The sequence below is a fragment of the Chiloscyllium plagiosum genome, chromosome 9, assembly GCF_004010195.1.
Source record: "Chiloscyllium plagiosum isolate BGI_BamShark_2017 chromosome 9, ASM401019v2, whole genome shotgun sequence".
Classification (NCBI taxonomy): Eukaryota; Metazoa; Chordata; class Chondrichthyes; order Orectolobiformes; family Hemiscylliidae; genus Chiloscyllium; species Chiloscyllium plagiosum.
In genome coordinates, this window is record NC_057718.1 from 76,291,826 (window position 1) to 76,316,025 (window position 24,200).

The window sequence follows — 24,200 nt, forward strand, 5'->3', positions numbered from 1 at the left end:
ATAGCTCCATAGTTCCCTTTATTCAACAGAAATATTGTCACTTCCGATTGTACCCTCTCCCTCTCAAATTGCAGATTGAAGCTTATTGTATTATGGTCACTACTTTCCAATGGCTCCTTCACTTTGAGGTCCCTGACCAATTCTGGTTAGTTGCACAATACCAGATCCAGAATTGCCTTCTCCCTGGTAGGCTCCAGCACCAGCTGTTCTAAGAATCCATCTCGGAGGCACTCCACAAAGTCTCTTTCTTGAGGTCCAATACCATCCCGATTCTCCCAGTCTACCTGCATGTTGAAATCCACCATAACAACTGTAGTAACATCTTTGCGACAGGCCAATTTCAGCTCCTGATTTAACTTACATCCGACATCCACACTACTGTTTGGGGGCCTGTAGATGACTCCCAAGAGGGTCTTTTACCCTTAGAATTTATCAGCTCTATCCACACTGACTCTACATCCCCTGATTCTATGTCCCCCGCGCAAGGGACTGAATATCATCCCTTACCAACATTGCCACCCCACCCCCTCTGCCCGTCAGTCTGTTCACTTTAGCTAACTCTATACTCATTTCAGTATAATTCCCTTCATTTAAAGAAAACACAGCTGCTCTGATGCAATTTCTCATTGTTGAAATGAGTATTAAATTTTATTATGTTTCCCATTTATTAAACCTGCCTCAAATCCCAGTACCTAATCCAAAATAGCCTATTGTCTGGGTGGCTCCATGACATCTCCAGTGGTTTGGTTGTTGTAGCTACTCTTTCCAATTTGATTAACCCAATCAACATGAAGATTAAATCATCTGTTAATGTTATTAAAAAGCAATAGTTACAGAGTTGAGTCTGCATCAGAAAAATCAATGGAAATTGGTGGCAAAATTGCTTGCAGGTGCACTGCACAATCATGTCTTCGAAAGTTTATACTGAGGTATGTGACAATGCTGACACTTTAAAAAGATTATTTTGTCCATGGTTTTTTTCAAAGAGAGGACCTAAAAGAAGACGTGCCGAAGAGTCTACTTCAACAACAGAAGGGGAGTGGCCAGTTTTCCCAGTTCAGGGTTTTTCCAGTTTGTTATTAGCACTAGATGTTGGAGTCCAGAAACACTGCAAGCTTCAGTAAAGGATTCCTTGACCTTCTCTAAAATCTCTCTATGGGTGTTGCTCCCTTCTGCCTGCAAGAATCAGTGTATGAATTTACCTTTTTGCCAAAGGGTGTGTTTTACTGCACTAGAACAGTAAATCAGTAATAGTTGCTCTATCGAAATGGCATTTCTCACCAACATAAAATTCAGCTGTTAATGGGATATTATAAAAACAATCAAGATATGAAAAATGCAATTAGCTAAAACTTGACCTTCCCTTGGGAAATAAGGCAAAGCAAGCAACTGAAGTGTTACTAGTGGAACATTGTGAGACTAGAGACCATAATTCTATTAGCTTTAAAATAGTTATGAAAAAGGATAACATTTCCATAAATGTTCTCATTGGAGTAAGGCAAAGTTTAATGGTATGAGACAAGAACTTTCAAAAGTTGTTTGGAATAGATTGTCTACAGGTAAAAGAATATCTGACAACTGGGAAACTTTCAAAAGTGTTAATACAAGAGTTCAGAGGCATTATGTTCCTGTTAGAGTGAGGGGCAAGGCGAATAAAAATGGGGAACATGGATGAATAAAGATATTGAGGTTCTAGTTGAGAGTAAGAAAGAGCCATACATTAAATATAGACAATTGGGATTAAATGAACCTCTTGAAGAATATAAAGAGTGTAGGGGCATTCTTAAGAGGGAAATCAAGAAGGCAAAGAGGAGATATGAGATAGTCTTGGCAAATAAGGTTAAAGATAATCCAGAAGAGATTCTATACATGCATTAAGAGCAACCAAAGAGTCTGTTACCATGCTGTACATCTCTATGGCTCTATAACAGAGAGAATAGGGCCCCTTAAAGATAAACAAGGTCAACTATGCATTGAACCTCAGATGATGGGATACATACTAAATTAATTTTCATGTCTCTGTTTTTACTGTGGAAAAAGAAATGAAGGCTAGGAAACTCAGGGAAATAAATATTGATGTTTATAAAACAGTTCACTTTACAGACTTCATGCTGCGGGTCTTAGAAAAACAAAAGTTGAATAAATCGCCAGGACCTAATTGGGTGTGTCCCAGGATGCTGTGGGAAGTTAGGGAAGAAATTTCAATGCCCTGAAGAAATATTTGTATCATCTATAACCACGAGGTGCTGGAGCAGTGAAGGGTGGCTAATATTGTGCCTTTATCTAAGAAGGACTATAAGGAGAAGCCTGGGAACTATAGACCTGTGAGTTTGATGTCTGAAAGATAGGATTTACATCCATTCAGAGAGGCAAGAACTGATTTGGGATAGACAGTATGGTTTTTGAACAATGGAAATTGTGTCTCACAAACTTGATTGAGTTTTTTTGAGGAAGTAACCAAAAAGATTGAGGAGAACAGAATGGTAGACATTGCTAACATAGACTTTAGCATGTGGAACCTTGTCAAACGCTTTACGAAATAACTGCATAAACGCCAGTATCCCATCACCAGGCTAGTAGTTATACGTGCAATATATGGGCTCTGACCAGCCAGCTCAGAGTCAGTCCCATGAATTAGGAGACTCGCTGAATCTCCCATTTATATCTGTCAGCCCAGGCACTGATTGGCCAAGGTTAACAACACCAATCAAGGGTCTCAGTCAGTGAGATCCACCTATTCCTCATTCCAAAATTATAGTAGACTAATTAAATAAAGTTATATATCATGGAATTAAGGAAGAGCTTGCCAACTGGATACAAAATTGACTTGAAGGTAGGATACAGAGGATTGGTTTTGAGACTCTGTATACAGAGGGTTGGTTTTTAGACTGGAGGCCTATGAGAAGCAGCATTCCACTTCTGTTTGTCATTTATATAAACAATTTGGATAGGAGTATAGGAGGCATTGTTAATAAGTTTGCGGATGACACCAAAATTGGTGGTAAAGTGAACAGTAAAGAAGGTTGCCAAAGATTGCAAAGATCTCTTGATCAATTGGGTCAATGGGCTGAAGAGGGCAGTTGGAGTTTAATTTGACAGATTTATGGTGGGGCCTGGGTAGTGTTGCAGAACAAAGAGAGAGCTAGGAGTTCAGGTACATAATTCTTTGAGATTTGCATCTCAGTTAGACAGGGCAGTTAAGCTGGCATTTAGCATGCTTGCCTTTGTTGTTCAGACCTTGGAATATACGAGTTGGGATATCATATTGAGGTTATACTGGAGGTGAAGCCTCTTCTGGAGTACTGTGTACAATTCTATAGACCTGCTATAGAAAGGATATCGTTATATTGGAGAGGGTTCAGCAATGATTTACAAGGACGTTGCTGGGAATGGGAAGTTTGAGTTATAAAATTAGGCTCAGACTTTTTTCACTAGAGCATAGGAAGTTGAGTAGTGACTTTACAGAGATTTATAAAATCATGAGGGGCATAGACAAGGTATAGAGTGAGTGGTCAAAATTAGGGGGCATATTTTTAAGGTGAAAAGAAACATTTTAAAAAAGGACAGGAGGGGAAATGTTTTTGTTTACACAGAGTGCTGTGGAATGAACTGTCAGACTAAGTGGTGGACACAGACACAGTTCCAATATTTAAAACACATTTGGATAAGTACATGAATAGGAAAGATTTGGGGGGATATGGGCCAAACACAGGCAGGTGTGATTAATTTAGTCTGGGAACATGGTCAGCTTGGACCACTTGGACCGAAGAGTCTATTTCCATATTCTATGACTGTATTACTCTGTTTTCATGCAAGATTAAACATAAACCAGAAACCAGTTGTTCATAACTTGAACAATCTCCTTACTTCTTTTCTGTATTCACAGCAGAGTCTTCTTTCTTTACCTCTTCACAGCTCCACTTACTTTTAAAGCCACAATCACTTTGAGCTGTTGATCTATCCAAAGCTGAAACAAAATCAGAAAGAGTTCAGATGGAAAATAGACAAGTAACTACTTCCTTTCTCTTTAATATGCAAGGATGCTTAGCTAGAAAACACTATTTTGCGACATTAAATTTAGTTGTAAATAGGTATGGAAATGTTCACTACAAGACCATAAGACAATGGAGCAGAATTAGGCTATTTGGCTCATTGCGTTTGCTCCACCACTCAGTCATGGCTGATATATTTGCCAATCTCATGCTCCTGCCTTCTTCCTGTAATCTTTGATCCCCTAATAATGGAGAACCTACCTTAAGTACACTTAATGATTTGATTTCCATAGCATTCTGTGGTAATGAATCCCACGGATTCACCAACCTCCAGCTGAAGAAACTCCTCCTCACCTCAGTTCTGAAGAGTCATCCCTTTACTGAGGCTGTGCCCTCAGGTCCTAGTTTCTCCTACAAGTGGAAACATCTCTTCCATGTCTACTCTATCAGGGCTCTCAGTATTCCCTAAATTTCAATCAAACCCCTACTGAATTACGATTCTTAAGTCCCTATGTGCTCACACTTCACTGTGAACCAACTTGCATGCAACCAATCTGCATCAACTCAACCACTTCCTGACTGCATCGGAAATTCAGCTTAAGTTCAGCATCTTTACTGGCTGGTTCCATACTCCATTTGCACTTCTAGTTTGATCTATCCATGCCTAAGTTTAATCCACTCCTCTCCTATAAATTCCAAAGCCTGCCCCTCAAAACCTTGCCATCATCAAAAGAGATGACAGTCACAATCAACTGGCGATCTTTGAGTTTCCCACATTCACCGAATAATTGTTTCCTTGCCACATCTCCAAGCTTCATCAACAACTCAACAGTAACCATTCATACAGTCAGAGATGTACAGCATGGAAACAGACCCTTTGGTCCAACCCATCCATGCTGACCAGATATCCCAACCCAATCTAGTCCCACCTGCCAGCACCCAGCCCATATCCCTCCAAACCCTTCCTATTCATATACCCATCCAAATGCCTTTTAAATATTGCAATTGTACCAGCCTCCACCACATTCCTGAAGAAGGGCTTATGCCCAAAACATCGATTCTCCTGCTCCTCGGATGCTGCTTGGCCTGCTGTGTTTTTTCAGCACCACATTTTTCAACATCCAGCATCTGCAGTCCTCACTTTCTCCACCACTTCCTCCGGCAGCTCATTCCATACACGTACCACCCTCTGCGTGAAAAAGTTGCCCCGTAGGTCTCTTTTATATCTTTCTTCTCTCACCCTAAACCTATGCCCTTTAGTTCTGAACTCCCCCATCCCATGGAAAAGAATTTGCCTATTTACCCTATCCATGCCCCTCATAATTTTGTAAACCTCTCTAAAGGTCACCCCTCAGCCTCCGACGCTCCAGGGAAAACAGCCCCAGCCTGTTCAGCCTTTCCCTGTAGCTCAAATCCTCCAACCCTGCCAACATCCTTGTAAATCCTTTCTGAACCCTTTCAAGTTTCACAACATCTTTCTGATAGGAAGGAGACCAGAATTGCACCAATATTTCAACAGCGGGCAAACCAATGTCCTGTACAGCTGCAACACGACATCCCAACTCCTGTACTCAGTACTCTGACCAATAAAAGAAAGCATATCAAACACCTTCTTCACTATCCTATCTACCTGCAACACCACTTTCAAGGAGCTATGAACCTGCACTCCTTGGGATAAGGCAGGAAAAGTGGAGTTGAGAAGTATCAGATCAACTAGGTAAAAACAATGACCGCAGATGCTGGAACACAGATTCTGGATTAGTGGTGCTGGAAAAGCACAGCAGTTCAGACAGCATCCAAGGAGCTGCCTGAACTGCTGTGCTTTTCCAGCACCACTAATCCAGAATTATCAGATCAGCCAAGATCTCACAAAAAGTGAGAGTGAACTCAAATGGACTGAAAGACTAATTTCTGCTCCTACTTCTTACAGTCTAAAATACCACAGATGCTGTAAATTTGACACATAAATCGGAAGTGGTGGGGAAACTGACCAATTAAACTTTTAATCTCTTTCAGGTATGTTCTTCTCTGCAACAGAATTTCCATTTCAATCTTCTGGCTTGCCAATTTAGTTTCTCTCTACAGATGCTGCAAGAGCTGCTGAGTTTCTCCATCGCTTGATTTTTATTTCAACAGTAACCATGCTTCTATGCTTACTACTTTGGCTCTCAAGCTTGCTATTTCTCCAACACACTAACATTTGAAACCTTAAATTCAAAAGCCATAAGCTGTCGCATGGCCTCTGAATATGACTTCCATAATTCACTCTGGCACGAAAAAATAGACATACACCAGTGATCTGATTTGACTACCTCAAGCATCCCTTCCCCATTTTTGGTTGTCAATCATAGAATCAACAGTGTATGAGGCAGTTATTCAGCGAGTCATGTTTTTTTAAAGTCCTTGCAAAAGCTGTGCAATTTAATCTTGCCTCCAAATATTTTTGCTAAATCCTGCAAATTAGTCCTAAGTGCAAATTCCCGAACTGTTTGAAAATTCCTATGGAATCTGCTTCCTGTAGTCATTGATGTAGCACATTCCAGATCTCAACAATGCTTTGTGTGAAGGAATTTCCTCTTATGCCCAATTGAATTCAATTGAGATTGTCTCAATTGTCTCAAATCCATGACTTCCAGTTAAGTTACATGCCAGACAAAACTGTATATTTTAACCAACAGTACTAAAACGCCTTAATTTTCAGTACTTTGACAGGTCTCTGATTCACCTGGTCTTCTCTAAAAAGAAATCTCATGTACTATAATCTCTCCACAAAACTGAAGATCTCCCATCTGGAGTGTCATTCTACAACACATCCTCAAAGCCTTCAAATCCATTCTGAAAGGTGCGGTCTAATTTTGTAAATAATACTGCTGAGATCTGGCCAGAGATTTTAAATGTTTACCACAATTTGCTGTCTTTTACATATTAATGTACAACATTAAACTTTTGGTATGTGACATGGAAGTACATTATTTTGACACAAGACATCTCCCCTGCTTTGTCTTTCAGGGGAGATGGGTAGGAGCTGGGCTGTCAAAGGATCTAGCATAGCAGACCAGAGTAACACTAGAACCAAGCAGGTTACCACAAGAGAAAACCAAACTGAACAGAAACTCTTCTGGTTTGGATAAACTGTATCAAGCTTGTGTGATGCCCACATGTTCATAGCTGAATAAATCTGACAGTGCACTAATAAGTGTATTTATACACATCATAATTATAAAATACACGTTTCAGAATGCAAATGGGGTTGAAAAATCTATGCCAAATGGGGTTTTGGAAATCCACCATTTGACAGTGTTTCCAAACTTCAGAAAGACTTGTAAAAAACAAAAAAAAGTTTACTGACAGTGGCTTTGACTGGTGGCAGTTCAACAGGTTCCCAGTCAGCTTTTTTTTAAATAAGAAGTCTAAACTGACAGGAGATGGGGGAATATCAAAAATTCCAGTTAAATTGAAATGTATAATTTAAATTTTAATGGACACCAGCCTCAAACAAGGTTTTCTTTTAAAACAAAAGGAGTTGCAGTGAAAGTTGATTAATTAACAACCAGCTGAAACTGGATCCTTAAGTGAATGAGCAAAGCCAGTTTCTGTTGAGAGCTTATGTAAGCAGCCAACTTAGCACTGAATGTAGCTTTCAACGCAGTACCAGAGTTGAACATCTCAAGGAGTTAAGTAGAGGAAGGAGACAGATATTTGGTTGTATTTGCCTAAACAAAGAAGTTGATTGCTAAGTAGGACTGGCGAACATTCCTTACTTTGACTTTAAAGATTAGGTCTCTAGTTTATTTTTTCCTTTGTTTTTAAAAATTGGGTTGCAAAGTATAAAATTGATACTCATTTTAAAAACAAAGAGCAGGATATTGGAGTGATTAATTGATAAATTAACTGCAGTATGGTGGATATGGCAGATAGGTGCTACATTGTTGCTGCAGCATGTGGGAGCTACGAGACACCAAGGTGGTCCAGAGTGAACACATCTGTAGCAAGTATGTGCAGACTGAGCAACATTGTTTAGGGTGTAGGTTTGCTCGCTGAGCTGTAGGTTTGATATCCAGATGTTTAATTACCTGGCTAGGTAACATCATCAGTGGCGACCTCCAAGTGAAGCAAAGCTGTTGTCTCCTGCTTTCTATTTATATCTTTCTCCTGGATGGGGTTCCTGGGGTTTGTGGTGATGTCATTTCCTGTTCGTTTTGAGGAGTTGATAGATGGCATCTAGATCTATGTGCTTGTTTATGGCGTTGTGGTTGGAGTGCCAGGCCTCTAGGAATTCTCTGGCATGTCTTTGCTTAGCCTGTCCCAGGATAGATGTGTTGTCCCAGTCAAAATGGTGGTTTTTTTCATCCGTGTGTATGGCTATGAGGGAGAGGGGGGTCGTGTCTTTTTGTGGCTAACTTTCTTCCTGTTTGTCCTACGTAGTTTGTGGCAGTTCTTGCATGGAATTTTATAGATGACGTTGGTTTTGTCCATGGGTTGTACTGGGTCTTTTAAGTTTGTTAGTTTTTGTTTGAGAGTGTTGGTGGGTTTGTGTGCTACTAGGATTCCGAGGGATCTCAGTAATCTGGTTATCATTTCTGAAACTTCTTTGATATATGGTAAGGTGGTTAGGGTTTCTGGCTGTGTTTTGTCTGCTTGTCGTGGTTTGTTCCAGTACAACCCATGGACAAAACCAACGCCATCTATAAAATTCCATGATACATGAACACCAGCTAGCCACGAAAAGACACAACCCCCTCTCCCTCATAGCCCTACACACGGATGAAAAAAAAAACACCATTTCGACTGGGACAACACATCTATCCTGGGACAGGCTAAGCAAAGACATGCCAGAGAAACTGACAACCGGAAGTGGCAGGGACAGGCCACTATAAATGCCGGAGGAAACACCATAGAAGCACTTCACAGGAGGCTCCCAAGCACTGAGGATGTCACCTAGACAGGGGACGAAACGTTTGCAACAAAAACTTCCAGCTCGGCGAACAGAACCACAGCAACGAGCACCCGAGCTACAGATCTTCTCACAAACGGGGAAACAATCACTTAAGCATGGACCCTGTCAAGCCCCCAGATAATTATGTATTTCAATAACGTTGCTTCTCATTCTTCTAAACTCTCATAAGTACAGGTCCAAACTACTCGACTTCGCCTCATAAGAAAATCCCTCCACACCTGGTATTAACGTGTGAACTTTCTTGGGACTGACTCCAATACAAGTACAAATTTTTTTAGCTAAGGGGTCCAAAACTGCTTAATGTGGACTTCACTATTTTTACCCTCTTTGAAATAAAGGCTGACATTCCATTTGTCTTCTCTACTACCCACTGAACTTGTATGCCAGTCTTTTGAGATGTATGTGTGAGGACTCTCAAAACCCTCATTTAGGCAATATTCAGCTCCTCCATTCCTGTCAAAATGCATAACCTATTTTCCAACATTGTGTTCAATTTGCCAACTTTTTGCCCACTCACTTAATTTGGTGGCAGTCTGACACTTGCCTTCCCAGCACACCTGTCTACAGTGCATAAAATTACATTATCCTAGTCACAAATATATATAACAACATAATAATTAAGAGTAGACAATTTAGTCTCTCAAGCCTGCCCCATTTGATATGACCATGCTTATCTTGGCCTCAACTCGACCTTCCTGCCTGCTTTCCAGAACACTAACGCATTTACTCAATGTCCCAGCATCCACTGGACTCTGGGGAATGAACAACAGGGATTCATGCCCCTGTAAGATAAGTATTCTCTCCTTATCTGGGTTTTGAATCTGCTACCCCTAATCTTAAAACTATGGCTTCTCATTCTGGATTGTCCCACAAATAAACATCCTTATCAAAGGTCTACTTTGTCAACCGCCTTTAGCATCTTTTATACAATTAGGTCTCCTCTCATCTTTCTAGACTCAAGAGTATAGGATGAAATTGTTCAGTTTTCTTCATCAGCCAAACCCCTCATCTCTAGAATGAATCTAGTAAACCTCTTCTGAACTGTCTCCAATACATTTGTATTCCATCTCAAGTAAGTGGTCTCACTAATGCCTTGGATAGTTACATCAGCATTTCTCTACATTTTCTTACTCTATTCCTTTTACACTAAGTGCCAAAATTTCATTTGCCTTCCTTATTACCTGTATCTGCATACTATTTGTGATTCATGCAGGATGACACCCAAATCCCTGTGCACCACAGAGCTCTGAATTTTCTCTCCATTTTAGATAATAAATTGCCATTCTATTCCCCGAATCAAAACAGATTACCTCACACTTAACCACATTAATCTTTATCTGCCAAATTTTGACCCATTCACCTCATCTATCTATAACCACTTGTTAATTTCTTATTTCTTGGTTGCAACTTACTTTCCTAACTATTTTAGTGTCACCTGCACATTTGCCTATAGTACTTTCTATTCCCACCTCTAAATCATTAATATAGATAGTAAACAGATAGGAGTCCAGTACCAAATGTTGTGGCACTGTACTAGTTACGTCTTGCTAACTAGAAAAAGACCCAGTTATCCAGACTTTTCTGCTTTCTTTTGGTTAGCCAATTCTCTATCCAAGCTGATATACTATCCCCAACACCATGGACTCTTAACTTACTGATCTTACTTCTGTAAGATCTTTTGGAAGTTCAAAAATATTATATCATTTGGTTCCCCTTTGCCTTTACTGTTTGTGACCTTTTCAGAAATTTAATAAGCCTCTCAGGCATAAATCCCTCTTCACAAAGCTATGCTGTCTCTACTTCATTTTAGTAAGCATTCCTAAATACTGTTATTAGACCCATGATAACAGACCTTTTTTCCCCCCCAAAGAGTTATGCTTACTAGTTTATTAGTTACCTGTTTTTATTTTGTCTGCCTCCCTTTTTGATTAACTGTTGTTTATTGGTAGTTTTCCAATCCTTTAGGAATTTTCCAAAATCTAGGATTTTTGAGAAATTACTACCAGTGCATCCACTATCGGAGTAGCTATTCCCTTTAATATCCTAGGATGCAACCCATCAGTCATTAGCCCCATTAGTTGTCTCAGGTTTTTATTCCTTTCGTGAGAGATATTGTACTTATTACCTCTCCTTGATTATTTAATATTTTTGGGATGTTGTTAGTCATCTACCATAATGATTAAAGAAGAGTATTTGTTCATTTCCTGGTTCACCATTATTATTTCCCCAGCCTCATTCGCTAAAAGGCTCATGTTCACTCTTTTCCTTTTTACATATCTAACGAAGTTCTTACAATGTCTTTTTATATATTACTTGCAAGCTTATACTCAAGTTTATTTTCTCTTTTGTTTTTCGTTATTGAATTTTGAAACTCTCCCAATCCCCTGGTTTACCACTAATCTTTGACACATAGCCTTAAATTGAAAGGAAAAGAAAATCCTTAAATTAATCAGTACACTGTAGGGAATCTAATCTAATCATAATCAAATCATAATAATTAATTGATCCCTTACCTAAAGGCCTCCTTCCTTGAGTCAAAGAGTCCTACAGCACAGAAATAGGACCTTTGACCCACCATGACTATGTCAACCAACGAACACCAAACTACACTAATCTCATTGTTGTGTCCTTTGACCAAGTATACAATGCCCTGGCACTTCAAGTACTTATCTCAAGTACTTATCTCGATACTCCCACAACATTTAGGAAGTATCTGCCTTCACCACCCATTCAAACAGCACATTCCATATTTCTAACACCCTTTGCGTCTAAAAATTCTCTTTCCGATCTCCTCTAAACTGTTGCTTCACCTTAAACTTGTGCCGTCTAGCTTTACACACAAATATCATGGGGAAGAGTTTCTCACAATCTACTCTGCCTATGCTTTTCAATTTTGTGTATCTCAATCAGATTCCCCCTTCAGCCTCCACTGCTCCAAGAAAAACAAACCCAGACTATTTAGTCTCTCCTTATAACAGATTTTCTATCCCAGGCAACATCCTGGTGAATCTCCTCCGCACCCTCTCCAATGCAATCACACCCTCCTGATTATGAAGTTCTGGTCGCCATACTCACTACTTCATCTGTAGCTTAACCAATGTTTTATAAAGATGTAACAAGACTTCCTTGCTCCTATATTCTACACCTCAGCTAAATGAATGCAAGCATCCAATATAACTCCATCACCTCTCGTCTGCCCCTGGCCCAAACCCCCAACCACACATGCCCCCACAACCTTGTCCAACTCCTCCCCGCAACATCTGCACCCACCCCACCAGCTTCCCCCCCCCACCCAGGTCAGCTGGACTGGACACCAACAGTGGCCTTTGGGGTGAGTCTCAAAATAGCACGCGCATGCGTACACACGTACACACACACACACACACACACACACACACACACATTTTTGACAAGTTCCACCTTTGCCCTTTGCAGGATAATGTTGGAGAGATTACCTGGGGAAAGGGGTAGAACTCTGTAGAACTCCCAGGAAAGTATGAGAGACCGCGTGAGATCAGTCATTTGGGCTCCCGTCAACGTCCAGGTCTGTTCTCGGCAGCATTTCAGTAAGCCGAGTTCACTTTTAATCATTGTGAACAAAAGACATGATCAGTGTTGGAAACACCTCTTTGGCGTAATGTTTCTATCGAGATTGAGATCTTTTTCAGATAATCAGAAATTCATAACTGATATTCAGATAATCAAGGTTCCTCTGTAACCCCTTAAGAACCTACTGTTTGAAAGAAAACAGAGAACTCATGTCTTTGTGTACATGGGCAATCGCGCTCTCTCCAGGGCTCGGAATAAAGGTGAAGAAGGTCGAACCATACTGTGTTTGAGTGTTTGCTTCAACTGATATGCAAATGGGATGACACGTTTAAGAGACTTTTAGATAAGCACATGAATATGCCAGGAATGGAGGGATTTGGACCAAAAGCAAGCATAAGGAATTAGTTTAAGCTGGCATCATGTTTGGCACAACATTGTGGGCCAAAGGACCCATTCCCAAATTGTATAGTTGCATGTTCTTTGATCTTAGCAACTGGAGAGTACACAAATAGAAACACCAACTGGACAGTTATTTTCTTTTTATTCAGTAGACATTCCTGAGTATCAAATGTATGAGTTCGGACTCATACATTTGATGTATGAGTCTGAAATTATTCTTGCTTTATATAATTAAATACCAATCTGACTATATTGAAAATCTGGAAAATACTGGCATCTAACAACACTTCCAACATTTGAAACTATTCATGATTAAATGTTACTTCGAAAACAAACTGCTATCTTTTCAATTTCTGCCATTCTCCTACAGGTTAATTATTTCAAAGAATGCGTTTTCAGACTTGAAACTAATTTGACAATTACAGATGAGTAATGCATTTGCAATATTTTGTTTTCTGTTTGACATGAAAAGTTGCACTTCTTGAAATTTCAGGCAATGAGAAATGTGACTATCAAATGAACTGGCTTATAACACAGGTTGCTGGTTAATTATTTGTGTGTGAAATAGAACTTGTCCCTCCCCATTCTTACCTCTTCTGTAAGAATGAGGCTACCAAGAAATAGACATAAAAGTGATCCTAAGTGAAGTACTGCTGTTCACTGAGATGTTCTTCACTGAGATGTTAAAGTGAGAATCTGACAGCACTCCAAGCTGAACGGAAGAAAACTTGGTATAATTTTGAAGAATAGCAAAGTGGGAACATTCACTCCTCTGTCCTGGACATTACTGTCACTTATCCAATAAATTAGATTAGATATTCAGTAATCATATGGTTTGCTGGAGAGCTTTTAATTGGAGATACATACTCCATACAAAATGGTCCTGTGAAAAGCGTCTTTCTTTTCTATTACTATATATCTAAAAGATTAAGAGCCCAAATCTTTCTCTATGCACAAATGAGCGCACATTCTCCTGACAAAGCAGCAACCTTATGCAAACCGTCAACAACAGTACTTCTTGAATCTATATATGAAGAAAACAATCAAAATATCTCAATGTTGATTTACAACATGTAATATAACTGTTACTTTTTTAAAAAGTGTACTTTAGAAACAATTTAAGCAACTAGACTAAGTAAACTTGGTTCAATCTAACCAATTGCATTCTGGTTCCATTGGATACCTTTAGATTTCAACCCTTCAGAAAGTAAAAGGAAAGCAAAAAAAGAGAAAATACAAAAAATATGGATGATTAAAAAAAAATCATATGTTTTCAAGGATTGCTCCTATAAACAATGCAATGACTAAAAAAGGGTATAAAACCAATAGCAGCAGATGGGAAGCAGCTTGAAAGACCCCAGGAAAACGCAGAAAATAAAACCAAATGTATAGCCTGAAAACAGACAGATTATGGTCAGATTTCAACTTCGAGTTCCTTGTAAATGTAATGTTTGTTACTTAATCACAATTTTTAAATGTGAACAAAATAGAAAAATGTAAATTTTTAAAATTGTACACATGGTAAATGTTTGGGAAAAAATGCTGCAGTAATTAATTCAACCCCCTTCAAAAATTAAACTGAAATTCATTTCCCAGTCATATGCAAGACTTTTACAAAATTATTTACTTGAGTCTATATAACATTTTCATGATTACTTTAAACTATGTAGGCAATAAAGTACATTTGATGTATTGCCCTTGTAATGTTCTTGTTTTAATGTAGAAATTATAGGAGCCAATTTTCTCATTTATGGGAGCTTGCTATGCTCAATCTGATATTAACTAAATAACCTCCTTTGACAATGTTGATTTGAGGACAAAGATTGGTCAGGACAAGAATAACCCTACTTGAAGTGAAGTGGAGTCTTTTATATCCACTTCGGCAGGCTGATTAAACTAAGGCTCAATGTCTCATCCATAAAAAAAATTATGCTTGAAGATTTCCTAATCAGGAGTTTTAGTGTTTCTTAAATCACAAGGATGGAATCACATTCCAAGATTCCCTCAAATGGTTAAAAATGCCCAGAATCATAAGCTTTATTTGGACGTGAATGCAGTAAAATCATGGTATGTGATGCTAAAACATTTAAACCAGAATACTAAGATCCAAAATAAAACCACAAAATACTGCAAAATTCAGTAGTTTAGCAGAATCTGTAATGGAAGTGCAAATGTTTCAGTTCAGAGTCCTTAAATCATATTTCCAGCATCTGTAGTACTTTGCTCTTACATTAAAATCAAGAATCTGATTACAGTCACCCATGAACCTATTGGTGATCTATAAACTTTAGCATACAGTTCCAATGTGGTCAATTTTGTTGACTGTCAAACATAGCGCATAATATGCAGCTGTTCTGACCACCTGCTTTGTACTCCCATAGATGACAAATCTCACGTTACATATTCTCCAGAACCATATTGTCCTGCAGAGCAAGTATGAACAAGAGGAAGCTTGTCAAGCCAACTTCTTACCAAACCACAAATATACCTCACCACCTGAGCCAATAGAAGGTAAGCTGTGAGAAACAAAACAGGGTGCCCTTTTGGGACATGGTGATAGTGTCTATATCCCTGGACCAGGAGGCCTGGGTTCAAGTCCCACCTGTTCCAGAGGTACGTCATGATATTTCTGAATAGGGTGATTGAAAATATAATTACAAAGAGCAGGGTTAACCCTCTGAGGTACAGTAATAGTTGCAAAAGTGTTAGGCCTGAAGGCCCGTGTTCAAGTCCCATCTATTTCAGAGCTGTCCTATAACATGTCTGAACAGTCTGGCATAAAACTAACTAGAAAGAGGGCAGACCAGGACACCTAGCTTCAAGTCTTACCTGCTCCAGATGTGGGCGTAATGATATCTCTGAATAGATTGGTTAGAATATAACTGATCAACATCTACCAATAAAACAGTTCCTGAGAACTAGTGAAAGGAATGGCAAGGAAAAGTAGTACATATTCCATAGATATTTAATGGGTTAATTGACCTTTAATGTGATGTTTTTTAAAAAAAAGCATGAGATTGTGAAACACAGGTAGTTCTTCTAGAATGCAATGGTTGCATTCTTATGCATCCTTGCATTATAGAAAGATTGTGCTTAGAAACAGTGCTTAAAGTGTTGGTGATCTAATCACATTACAGCCAACACACGTTTTAAAAGTTTGCACTTTAGAAACAATGTCCCCAATTCATCAATTGCGTTACAGTGAACTCGTGTTAACAAATTGCATGTTATAGTGTGCAATTAGTTTTACCTTAGTTTTCTTTCTCAGATATTATTTTGTTCTCCTTTGAAACAGTCCTCACCATTCCTATCCTAAAAAACACCCTTTGTCCCCTGTAAGTTGATGTCCGGAGGCTCATGTAATTTAAGTCTTTTTTTGATAGACTATTCCAGAGGGCAAGTAAGAATCAACTAAATTATTATGGGTTTAGAGTCACAAGTCAGCTAGTCTAGGTAAAGATGGCAAACTTCCTTCCCTAAAAAGGCTTTTGTGAACCAGACGGTTTTTACCACTACTGACAATGATTTTATTGTAGTCAATAGATTTTTAATTCCAGATATTTAGTAAATTCAAATCAACATCTGCTTTGGTGGGATTCAGACCAGAGTCTCTGCAGCATTTCTTGGGTCTCTGCATTACAAGCTCAGCAACAAACCACTGCATTTTTGCTGCCCTTTCATACCAAAACAGAGTGAAAATATAATTGATAGCACCTTAATCTGTCATTATCTTAAACTTTCATTCCCTTCACCAAAATTTGAGAACAGCTTGTACCATATACAGATGCACTGCAGAAACTTGCCAAGTTTCTCTGACAGCATCTCATACTCATGACCTCCATCTGCTAGTAGGACAAAAAGCATCAGGTGTTGGCGTCCTCATATGCCTGTTAATTCCTCCCCAAATTCCATTCTGTCTTGGCAATATATCAATGATCATTCAACACTGGCCAAAATTCAGTAATTTTCTGACCAAGAGCTCTGTCAGAACATATACACCATATGGGCCAATACAACAACTCATCATAAGATTCTCAAGGGCAGTTAGGGATGGACAATAAATAGTAGCCTTGCAAATACATTCTATGTCAGTCAAAAATAAAAATCATGTTGGAATGGTCATACAAAAACATGCTAAATAAATGAGCATTCATTAAAGTGCACTTTTTTAAAACATATAAGCAGATCAGCATTAATTGAAGCAACAGTCTACAACTGAATTAATAAATATCCACAACTGACATATGCAGCACAATTTTCTGACTTGTTAGATCAACTTCAGAATTAAAAACATCTGGAAGCAATAAATGTGCACTGAGCAATAACAAATCAGTTAACCATAAAAATCATCTTGATGTCATGCTGCACCCAATGGCATAGCTCCAAAAATTAAGTATAGAAGAGTCTGGCTGCTTGATGGCATTGAACTTCAGTGTGCTCAAATGGTTTCCAAAGTAGAGATGCAGATTCATAACTGGCTTTGCCAACAGAGCAATACCAGCAGTGAATGAGAGCCAAGGAAGTGTCCGTAAAGAAAGTGAGATTTGGCCTTAAGCAGTCATGGCTGAATGGCGAGTAGCACCTTTTACAAGGTACTATTGAAGGCCTTCATATTCATCTTCATAGCAATGAAAGAAGAAAAGATGATGATAGAAAGGAAATAATTTATTTACAGAAGAGGGAAACTCTATGAAAACAGAAATCTTAAAATGTGTAACATTCATAATACTCCAGAATGTGAGGAGGATTGCATCCTCTTCTCCCCCAAGAGGTCTAAAGGGAGTGAAACAAATGAAACCCAAATGCATAGTACTTTGTTCGAGATGGGGACTGGGGACATTTAATGCTCCTTTAACAGGAATTAAAAGGGCGCTATGTAGTAATGTTAACCGAAATAGGTCATAATCTAGCTTCAAATAAGTTGAACACATTTAGACCACAAGGTTGCTCCCACACTGTAACCAGGGCCACCTCAAATGGTTCTATCTTGTGTACTATGACACATGTAGTGTTTTTACGAGACTCTTATGTCTTTATAGATTGAAAGAAAATTGAAATGATCCAAAATTTTCTGTGGTTTTGTAGCAGTAGAATTGGAGTTTTAATCCTTTAAAAAGTCTGCCTGAACAAATCTACACACTAATCTTGAGCTGGGCACTGCAGGGGCTAGGCTCATTTTAAATACCTGACAGAATTAAGCAAAGAGTAAGCTGTGGTCTTATAGCCAGTTACAGCAGGAGGGAGAGCACTGAGCATAACATTCACTGAACTTAAACATGGAGGGATGATACCCCAAGTATTTTGCAGAAAACTGTCTGAAATTGATTGGATTTGAATTTGTATTGGCAGCTGAAGTTTTTGAAAACCTATAAGAATGTTACTCAGCAGGACAGACCACATGGAGTGTTGGAATTTTCAGAGGAATACCAGGGTTCAGGTAATTCAAAAGGATGCTGCAATTACCAGGCATGTATCTTTTCCAGGAGGGTCTAGAAACTATGGCTCACTTGGCCTGTTCTTGGAAAAGATTTGGTTATATTTCTTCTGTTTCTTGGTGTATGCAGCAAATACTTTTGCAATCTCATTAGCAACTGCTTTTCCTGCAGTAGCAGGAAACATCCTGCATGTTCAAATGCTCCAGGTTAAAATTGTGGTCCCTTTCTGCAAGATCTCTACATATCCCCACTGTGAAATCTTCACTAAGTAAGCATGCAGATTTCCCAACTATTAACTGAAGACAATGAAGTTGAAATCCTTCTTATTGATAAAAGTGAACAGTAACTAAATCCCATCAATAGTTCCCTGCATCCTGGAGAAACCAACAGTCAAGAAAAATATCTGATTAACTCTTGTCACTGGTGTGCAGCATTGGTCATAAACTTTGGACTCGTATGCCTCTAAGATGGCATGTCAATTGTTGAACGTAGATCAGAGCTACTGGACAGATGTTAGTGTTCACTCATTCCTTGCCAGAAAAAGGACTACACTGTAGCCATGAAAGCCAGTATCACTTTCAAGAACACTGAATCGGCCATGTAGGTCATAGGTTGATGATAGATCTTCATAGAACATGTCACAGACTAACAATTACTCTGCTGTTTAAGTATTGTCCACGCAAGTGCAGGTTTCCCAGTAAGTACCTGAAATAATATTCAGTCCCTCTTCTCTGACATGTAGTGGATTGTCCAAACATAGGAAAGGCAATAAAAACAAAAGCCTTACAAACATATAATAGACACACTCGGGTAGAATATGTGCACAAATTTTGAAGCAGGGTATGTTAATAAAATATATGGAAACATGGGCTTTATAAATTGAGACATGGATTAGCTTTACACGGGAAGTTGTTAGGATCAGGAATTCACTACCGGAGCACAGGGTAAATGCAGATACAATTAGGGCTTTCACAAGGGAATTGGTAAGCACCTTAAAAAATATTATTTACAGGTCCATGGGGAAAGGGTGGTGTAAAGGGCTTTGCAGAGTTGCTCTCTTACAGATCTATCATGGACACAAAAGGCAAAATGGATTCTTCCTTAGCTGTAAGGATTCTATGATGCTATTCACTTATAGACATAGACCAATCTAATTATTGCATTTCCACATAAAAGCTAAATGTTGCATTAAAACTCAATACTATTGCTGCATTCTTGTCTATTCTGCATGTACACAATTTATCACTTCACACTTAGACCCAAGACAAACTTAAATCATTTTCTATGTCTTAAAACAACTGAGACTCCACAGCCTGTATCGTTTTCATTATAGATATTTGTAATCAACCCGTTCAGAAATGTTATTAGAAATCTCTGAAGCAGATGGTTCTTGAACTTGGTCCTCAAACCTGAGCCTTCTGGTTCAAAGATAGTTTCAATATTACTGCACCACAAAAGTCCCTCTGCCTTTCATTGTATTCTCTCTCTCATCACTGACAATTTTATCCCTAATTAGGAAGCCACATCTCTCCCATAATTTTTCCCCATACTTTTTTGCAGCGAGAAAATTCTAAAGTCTGAAGTGCAAAGAAACTTGGGAGCTCTAGACTAGGATTCTCAAGGTAAACTTGTGGGTTGAATCAGTAGTTCGGAAGGCAAATGCAATATTGACATTTATTTCAAGGGGACTAGAATCTAAAAGCAGGGATGTACTTCTGAGGCTCTATAAAACTCTACTCAGACCACATTTAGAGAATTTGCATAGTTTGGGCCCCACATCTCAGGAAGTATGTACTGGCCCTGGAGCAGGTTCACGTGAATGTAAAGCTTGACATATGAGGAATGTTTGCGGATTCTGGGTCTATACTCGATGGAGTTTATAAGTTGAGGGAGGAATCTAACTGAAACTTGCAGAATACTGAATGGCCTGGACAGAGTGGATGTTGGGAAGATGTTTCCATTGGTAGGAGAGACTAGGACCCTTGGAGTACGGATATTTTTAGAACAGAGATACAGAGAAACTTCTTCAGCCAGGAAGTGGTAGGTCTATGGAATTCACTGCTGAGGCTGAAGGCTGTGGAGGCCAGGTCATTGAGTATATTTAAGACTGAGATAGGTAGGTTCTTGATTGTCAAGGGGATCAAGGGTTACAGGGAGAAAGCAGGAGAATGGGGTTGAGAAACTTATCAACCATAATTGAATGGCTGAGCAGACTCAAATGAGCTAAATGGCCTCATTTCTGCTCCTGTGTCTTATGGCCTTACAACCTGATAAATTTGAGTTCCAACTTGATGCCATGTCTCAGTCATGGTGACCACATTATTCTTCCCAAATTAGAATTAGTTATTCTATGTGTTGGCATAAAGAATGCTCAAGGTTTATGTAAAGATTTGTAGCTCAGGGACCAGTTGTTGTGTTGGTGGGTATGTTCTCCAAGCTGGGAAGTTGATTTGTAGACGTTTCGTCCCCTGTCTGGGTGACATTTTCAATGCTTTGAAGCACTGCTGTACTGTGTCTTCTGGAATTTCTGCTGCTTCCAATTGTTCATTGTAGTGGCTGGTACATTGACCTAGACCCAATGTGCTTGTTGATTGAATCCGTGGCTGAGTGCCATGCTTCTAGGAATTCTCTGGCTGTCCTATGTTTAGCTTGTCCTATGGTCTTTGTGTTGTCCCAGTCGAATTTCTGGTCCTTGTCATCTGTATGTATGGCTACTAAGACAGCTGGTCGTGGCGTTTAGCGGCCAGTTGGTGTTCGTGGATACCTAGTGCTAGTTGTCTGCCTGCTTGCCCTGTAAAGTGTTTTGTGCAATCTTTGCATGGAGTCCTATAAATTACATTAGTCTTGCACATGATGAGTACAGGGTCTTTTGTCCTAGTGAGTTGTTGTCTGAGCATGGCTGTCATGAATCCAAATGGTCGAAGAAGTCTGGCTGTCAGTTCAGAGACCTTTTTTAAAGTAAGGTAACGTGGCTAGCAAGTTAGGTCGCAGCATGTCCACATCACGTTGTTTGTCTGTTAGGCATCCGCTGTGAAGTTGCGGGGATTTCCGTTCTTGGCGAATACGCTGTCGAGGTGCTTTCCTTCTTCACTTCCGTGGTCTGGAGTGCTGCAGTAAATTGTAGCCCTTTTGAACAGGGTCCTAATGCAGCTTCTCTTGTGCGTGTTTGGGTGGTTGCTGTTGTAATTCAGGACTTGGTCGGTGTGTGTGGTTTGTCTGTACACTTTTGAGGTGCATTCTGTGTTGTTTGTACCATCTCATCCAGGAATGGGAGTTGATTGTTGGTTTCCTCCTCTCTTCTAAACCTGAGCCCTGTGAGTATGATGTTTATAATCCGGTGTGTATTCTCGATTTCTGTTCTCTTAATGATAACAGAAGTGTGGTTACATATCTGATCCAGAATTTGGGTTGGATTTGTGATTCGCATTCTCTAATTCATTTCACATTCAACAATCAAATATATGAACAGATCAATGGAACATCTATGGGTTCACCCATCTCTGGGCTCATAGCAGAAGCAGTGATGCAAAGATTGGAACAAACAGCCCGACCACAAATTTCTGCTGGACTCAATAATAGATTAATCAGAACAAAAGAGAAGTTTGTGTATCAGGAACATTTAGAGAATAACAATCTTAAAATAACACATTGAGGACAAAAGTAAGGCAGGAAGCCAAAGAAACAAACCAAAGAAGTTATGGGTAAAGTGGTCAACCCATGTGAAATGTGCTGCGCCGGTAAATAGCAGAACTGGGCTCTAGAAAGGAATGCACTCGAACTGTGTAACCTGTAGCATGAGGAAACTGCAGAACAATAAAACAGGAATAATCTTGGAAACATCTGGTGGTGATGACAACAAAGATGCATGGGATATGTCAACTGAAGATGAGTGAACTCTGGGAATGAATCTTGGAAAAAGGATTTAATACCCAGACAACAGGTGATTGGCAGTGAGAACCTAGGACCAACATCCAAGGAAGAAGCCTGGGTCAGGGACCCAGCAGCAGAAAGAAAAGGTACTTTACACATACAAATTACAACAGGGATGGAATACTCAGGGATGCAAATGTTAAATTCAAGCAATGACAGTGAAACAGCAAACATCTTAAACAATTACTTTGTCTCCCCGAAGAGGCTGATACAATTGCAACATTTAAGAGGCATTTGGATGGGTATATGAATAGGAAGGGTTTGGAGGCATATGGGCTGGGTGCTGGCGAGTGAGACTAGATTCAGTTGGGATATCTGGTTGGCATGGACGAGTTGGACCGAAGGGTCTGTTTTTGAGAGATCAAATGAGGTATGGCATTTAAAGGTAGAAAGCTGGGTGGGGAAAGAGAGGGGCCAGGGAGAGATAACGATTTAACTAATTCACATGAAGGAAATGCTTTGTCTGAATAATTACATCCACATATTTTCATATTAGGAACTAACAGAAGCACCATGACATATAGCTTAATACTTCGTAAAAATAGTATGTTTTCTCCCAACGAAATAGTATATACTGAAGTACAAATGAATACCCTCTGGAAGAGAATTGAGAGAATCTCTGTATCTATAAAAGATAGCTTGTTAAATGGTTATTGACAGTTTATGTGCAGTGTATAATTTCAGAATGTGAAGTTTAAACATCACTGAGATACAGCTGTTAGATTAAAAAGTTTCTGTTATTAAAATTTTAGTACTAGTAATTCAGTAATTGAGAGGGTAGCAGATATAATCTCAGAATCTAATTAAAGATTGAAACTCTCAAAGAAATTATATTTTGCCTACATCTCCTTCAATACTGCTCAATTTGTCTTCCACATACCCGTCTCTAGCTATTAGATTTGAGCATAATTTCATTCACCTTTTCATAAAGCTCAGCTCACTCTCCTTCCCTTTCCCCTCATCTCTCACCCAAGCCCCCGTAACAGTCTTAGTATTCCACTCCGTTCCACTGTCTCAAATGACTAAACTATTGTTCCAGCTTTAATTCCCTCCTTAACAGCATTATGGGTCTACTCTCAGCACATGAACTGCAGTGGTTCAAGAAGGCAGTTCACCACAACTTTTTCAACGAGGGAAAGACAATAAATGCTGGCCAGGCCAGAGATTAATGACTTTTTCTCATTTTAGTCTTAAAAGAGACACCTTTTGGTTTTAGACTGTGAGCCCTGTTTTATACTGATATTGCAATATATGTTAATTGTAAACAATGTGACCAGTGTAGAGAATCTTCCCTTTTACTCATAATTAAGATTCTCTGCTGTTTTATAACAGACAAGAATATTATTCACAATGTGTTATCCTACCAGTGAAGGAGGGGTTGCCTTTTGGAGGGCACAAAGTCTATCTGATAGTAAGTATACAGGATTTAAGGCAGTACGATTTTAATGGTAAACCGCTCTAAAGAACAGTCAATATACTCAAAACATTAACTGTTTTTCTCTCTAGAGATGCTGCCAGACCTTCTGAGTTTCGCAGCACCTTCTGTTTTTGTTTCAGAGTTTAAACAGTTCCTTTTAAAAGGCAAATTTTCAAGTTAAAAATTTACAACATGTCAAAAACACTCTTCATTTCTCCTTTCTCTCCTCACTCTCATCCAATGTGATCACCAAGGTAAATCAAAAGCTACAGATTATGATGTGTGTGTCAATAAGGGACTTGCCTATCATGGAGACACAAGCACATACAGGTGGGATTAGGTTAGTCTGGGATTGTGTAAAGGGTCTGTTTCTGCGCTGTATGAGTCAAAAAATTGTGAAAGGACTTTGACTTTGAAGTCTGACCAAGTTGTGGAAACTTCTGGCAAACATGAAAACTGGAAGTAGTTTTCAATACTGTTCATACTCCAGATAAGTAATTTTATTCAAGATGTAGTATTTT

General features: G+C 39.2%; 1 protein-coding gene across 6 annotated transcripts in view; it reads right to left on the reverse strand.

The window, feature by feature from the left end:
* The window catches only part of senp6a (SUMO specific peptidase 6a), a 167,423-nt gene that overhangs the window by 136,481 nt on the left and 6,742 nt on the right, over positions 1 to 24,200 (reverse strand). For 4 of the 6 annotated variants that reach the window (XM_043696247.1, XM_043696244.1, XM_043696248.1 and 1 more), the window contains exon 2: positions 3,868 to 3,967. In XM_043696247.1, coding sequence (XP_043552182.1) covers positions 3,868 to 3,967 — 100 coding nt within the window. Of the gene's footprint in view, positions 1 to 3,867; positions 3,968 to 24,200 lie in introns of those variants that run through there. The other 2 variants (XM_043696250.1, XM_043696249.1) reach the window with 2 other exon arrangements.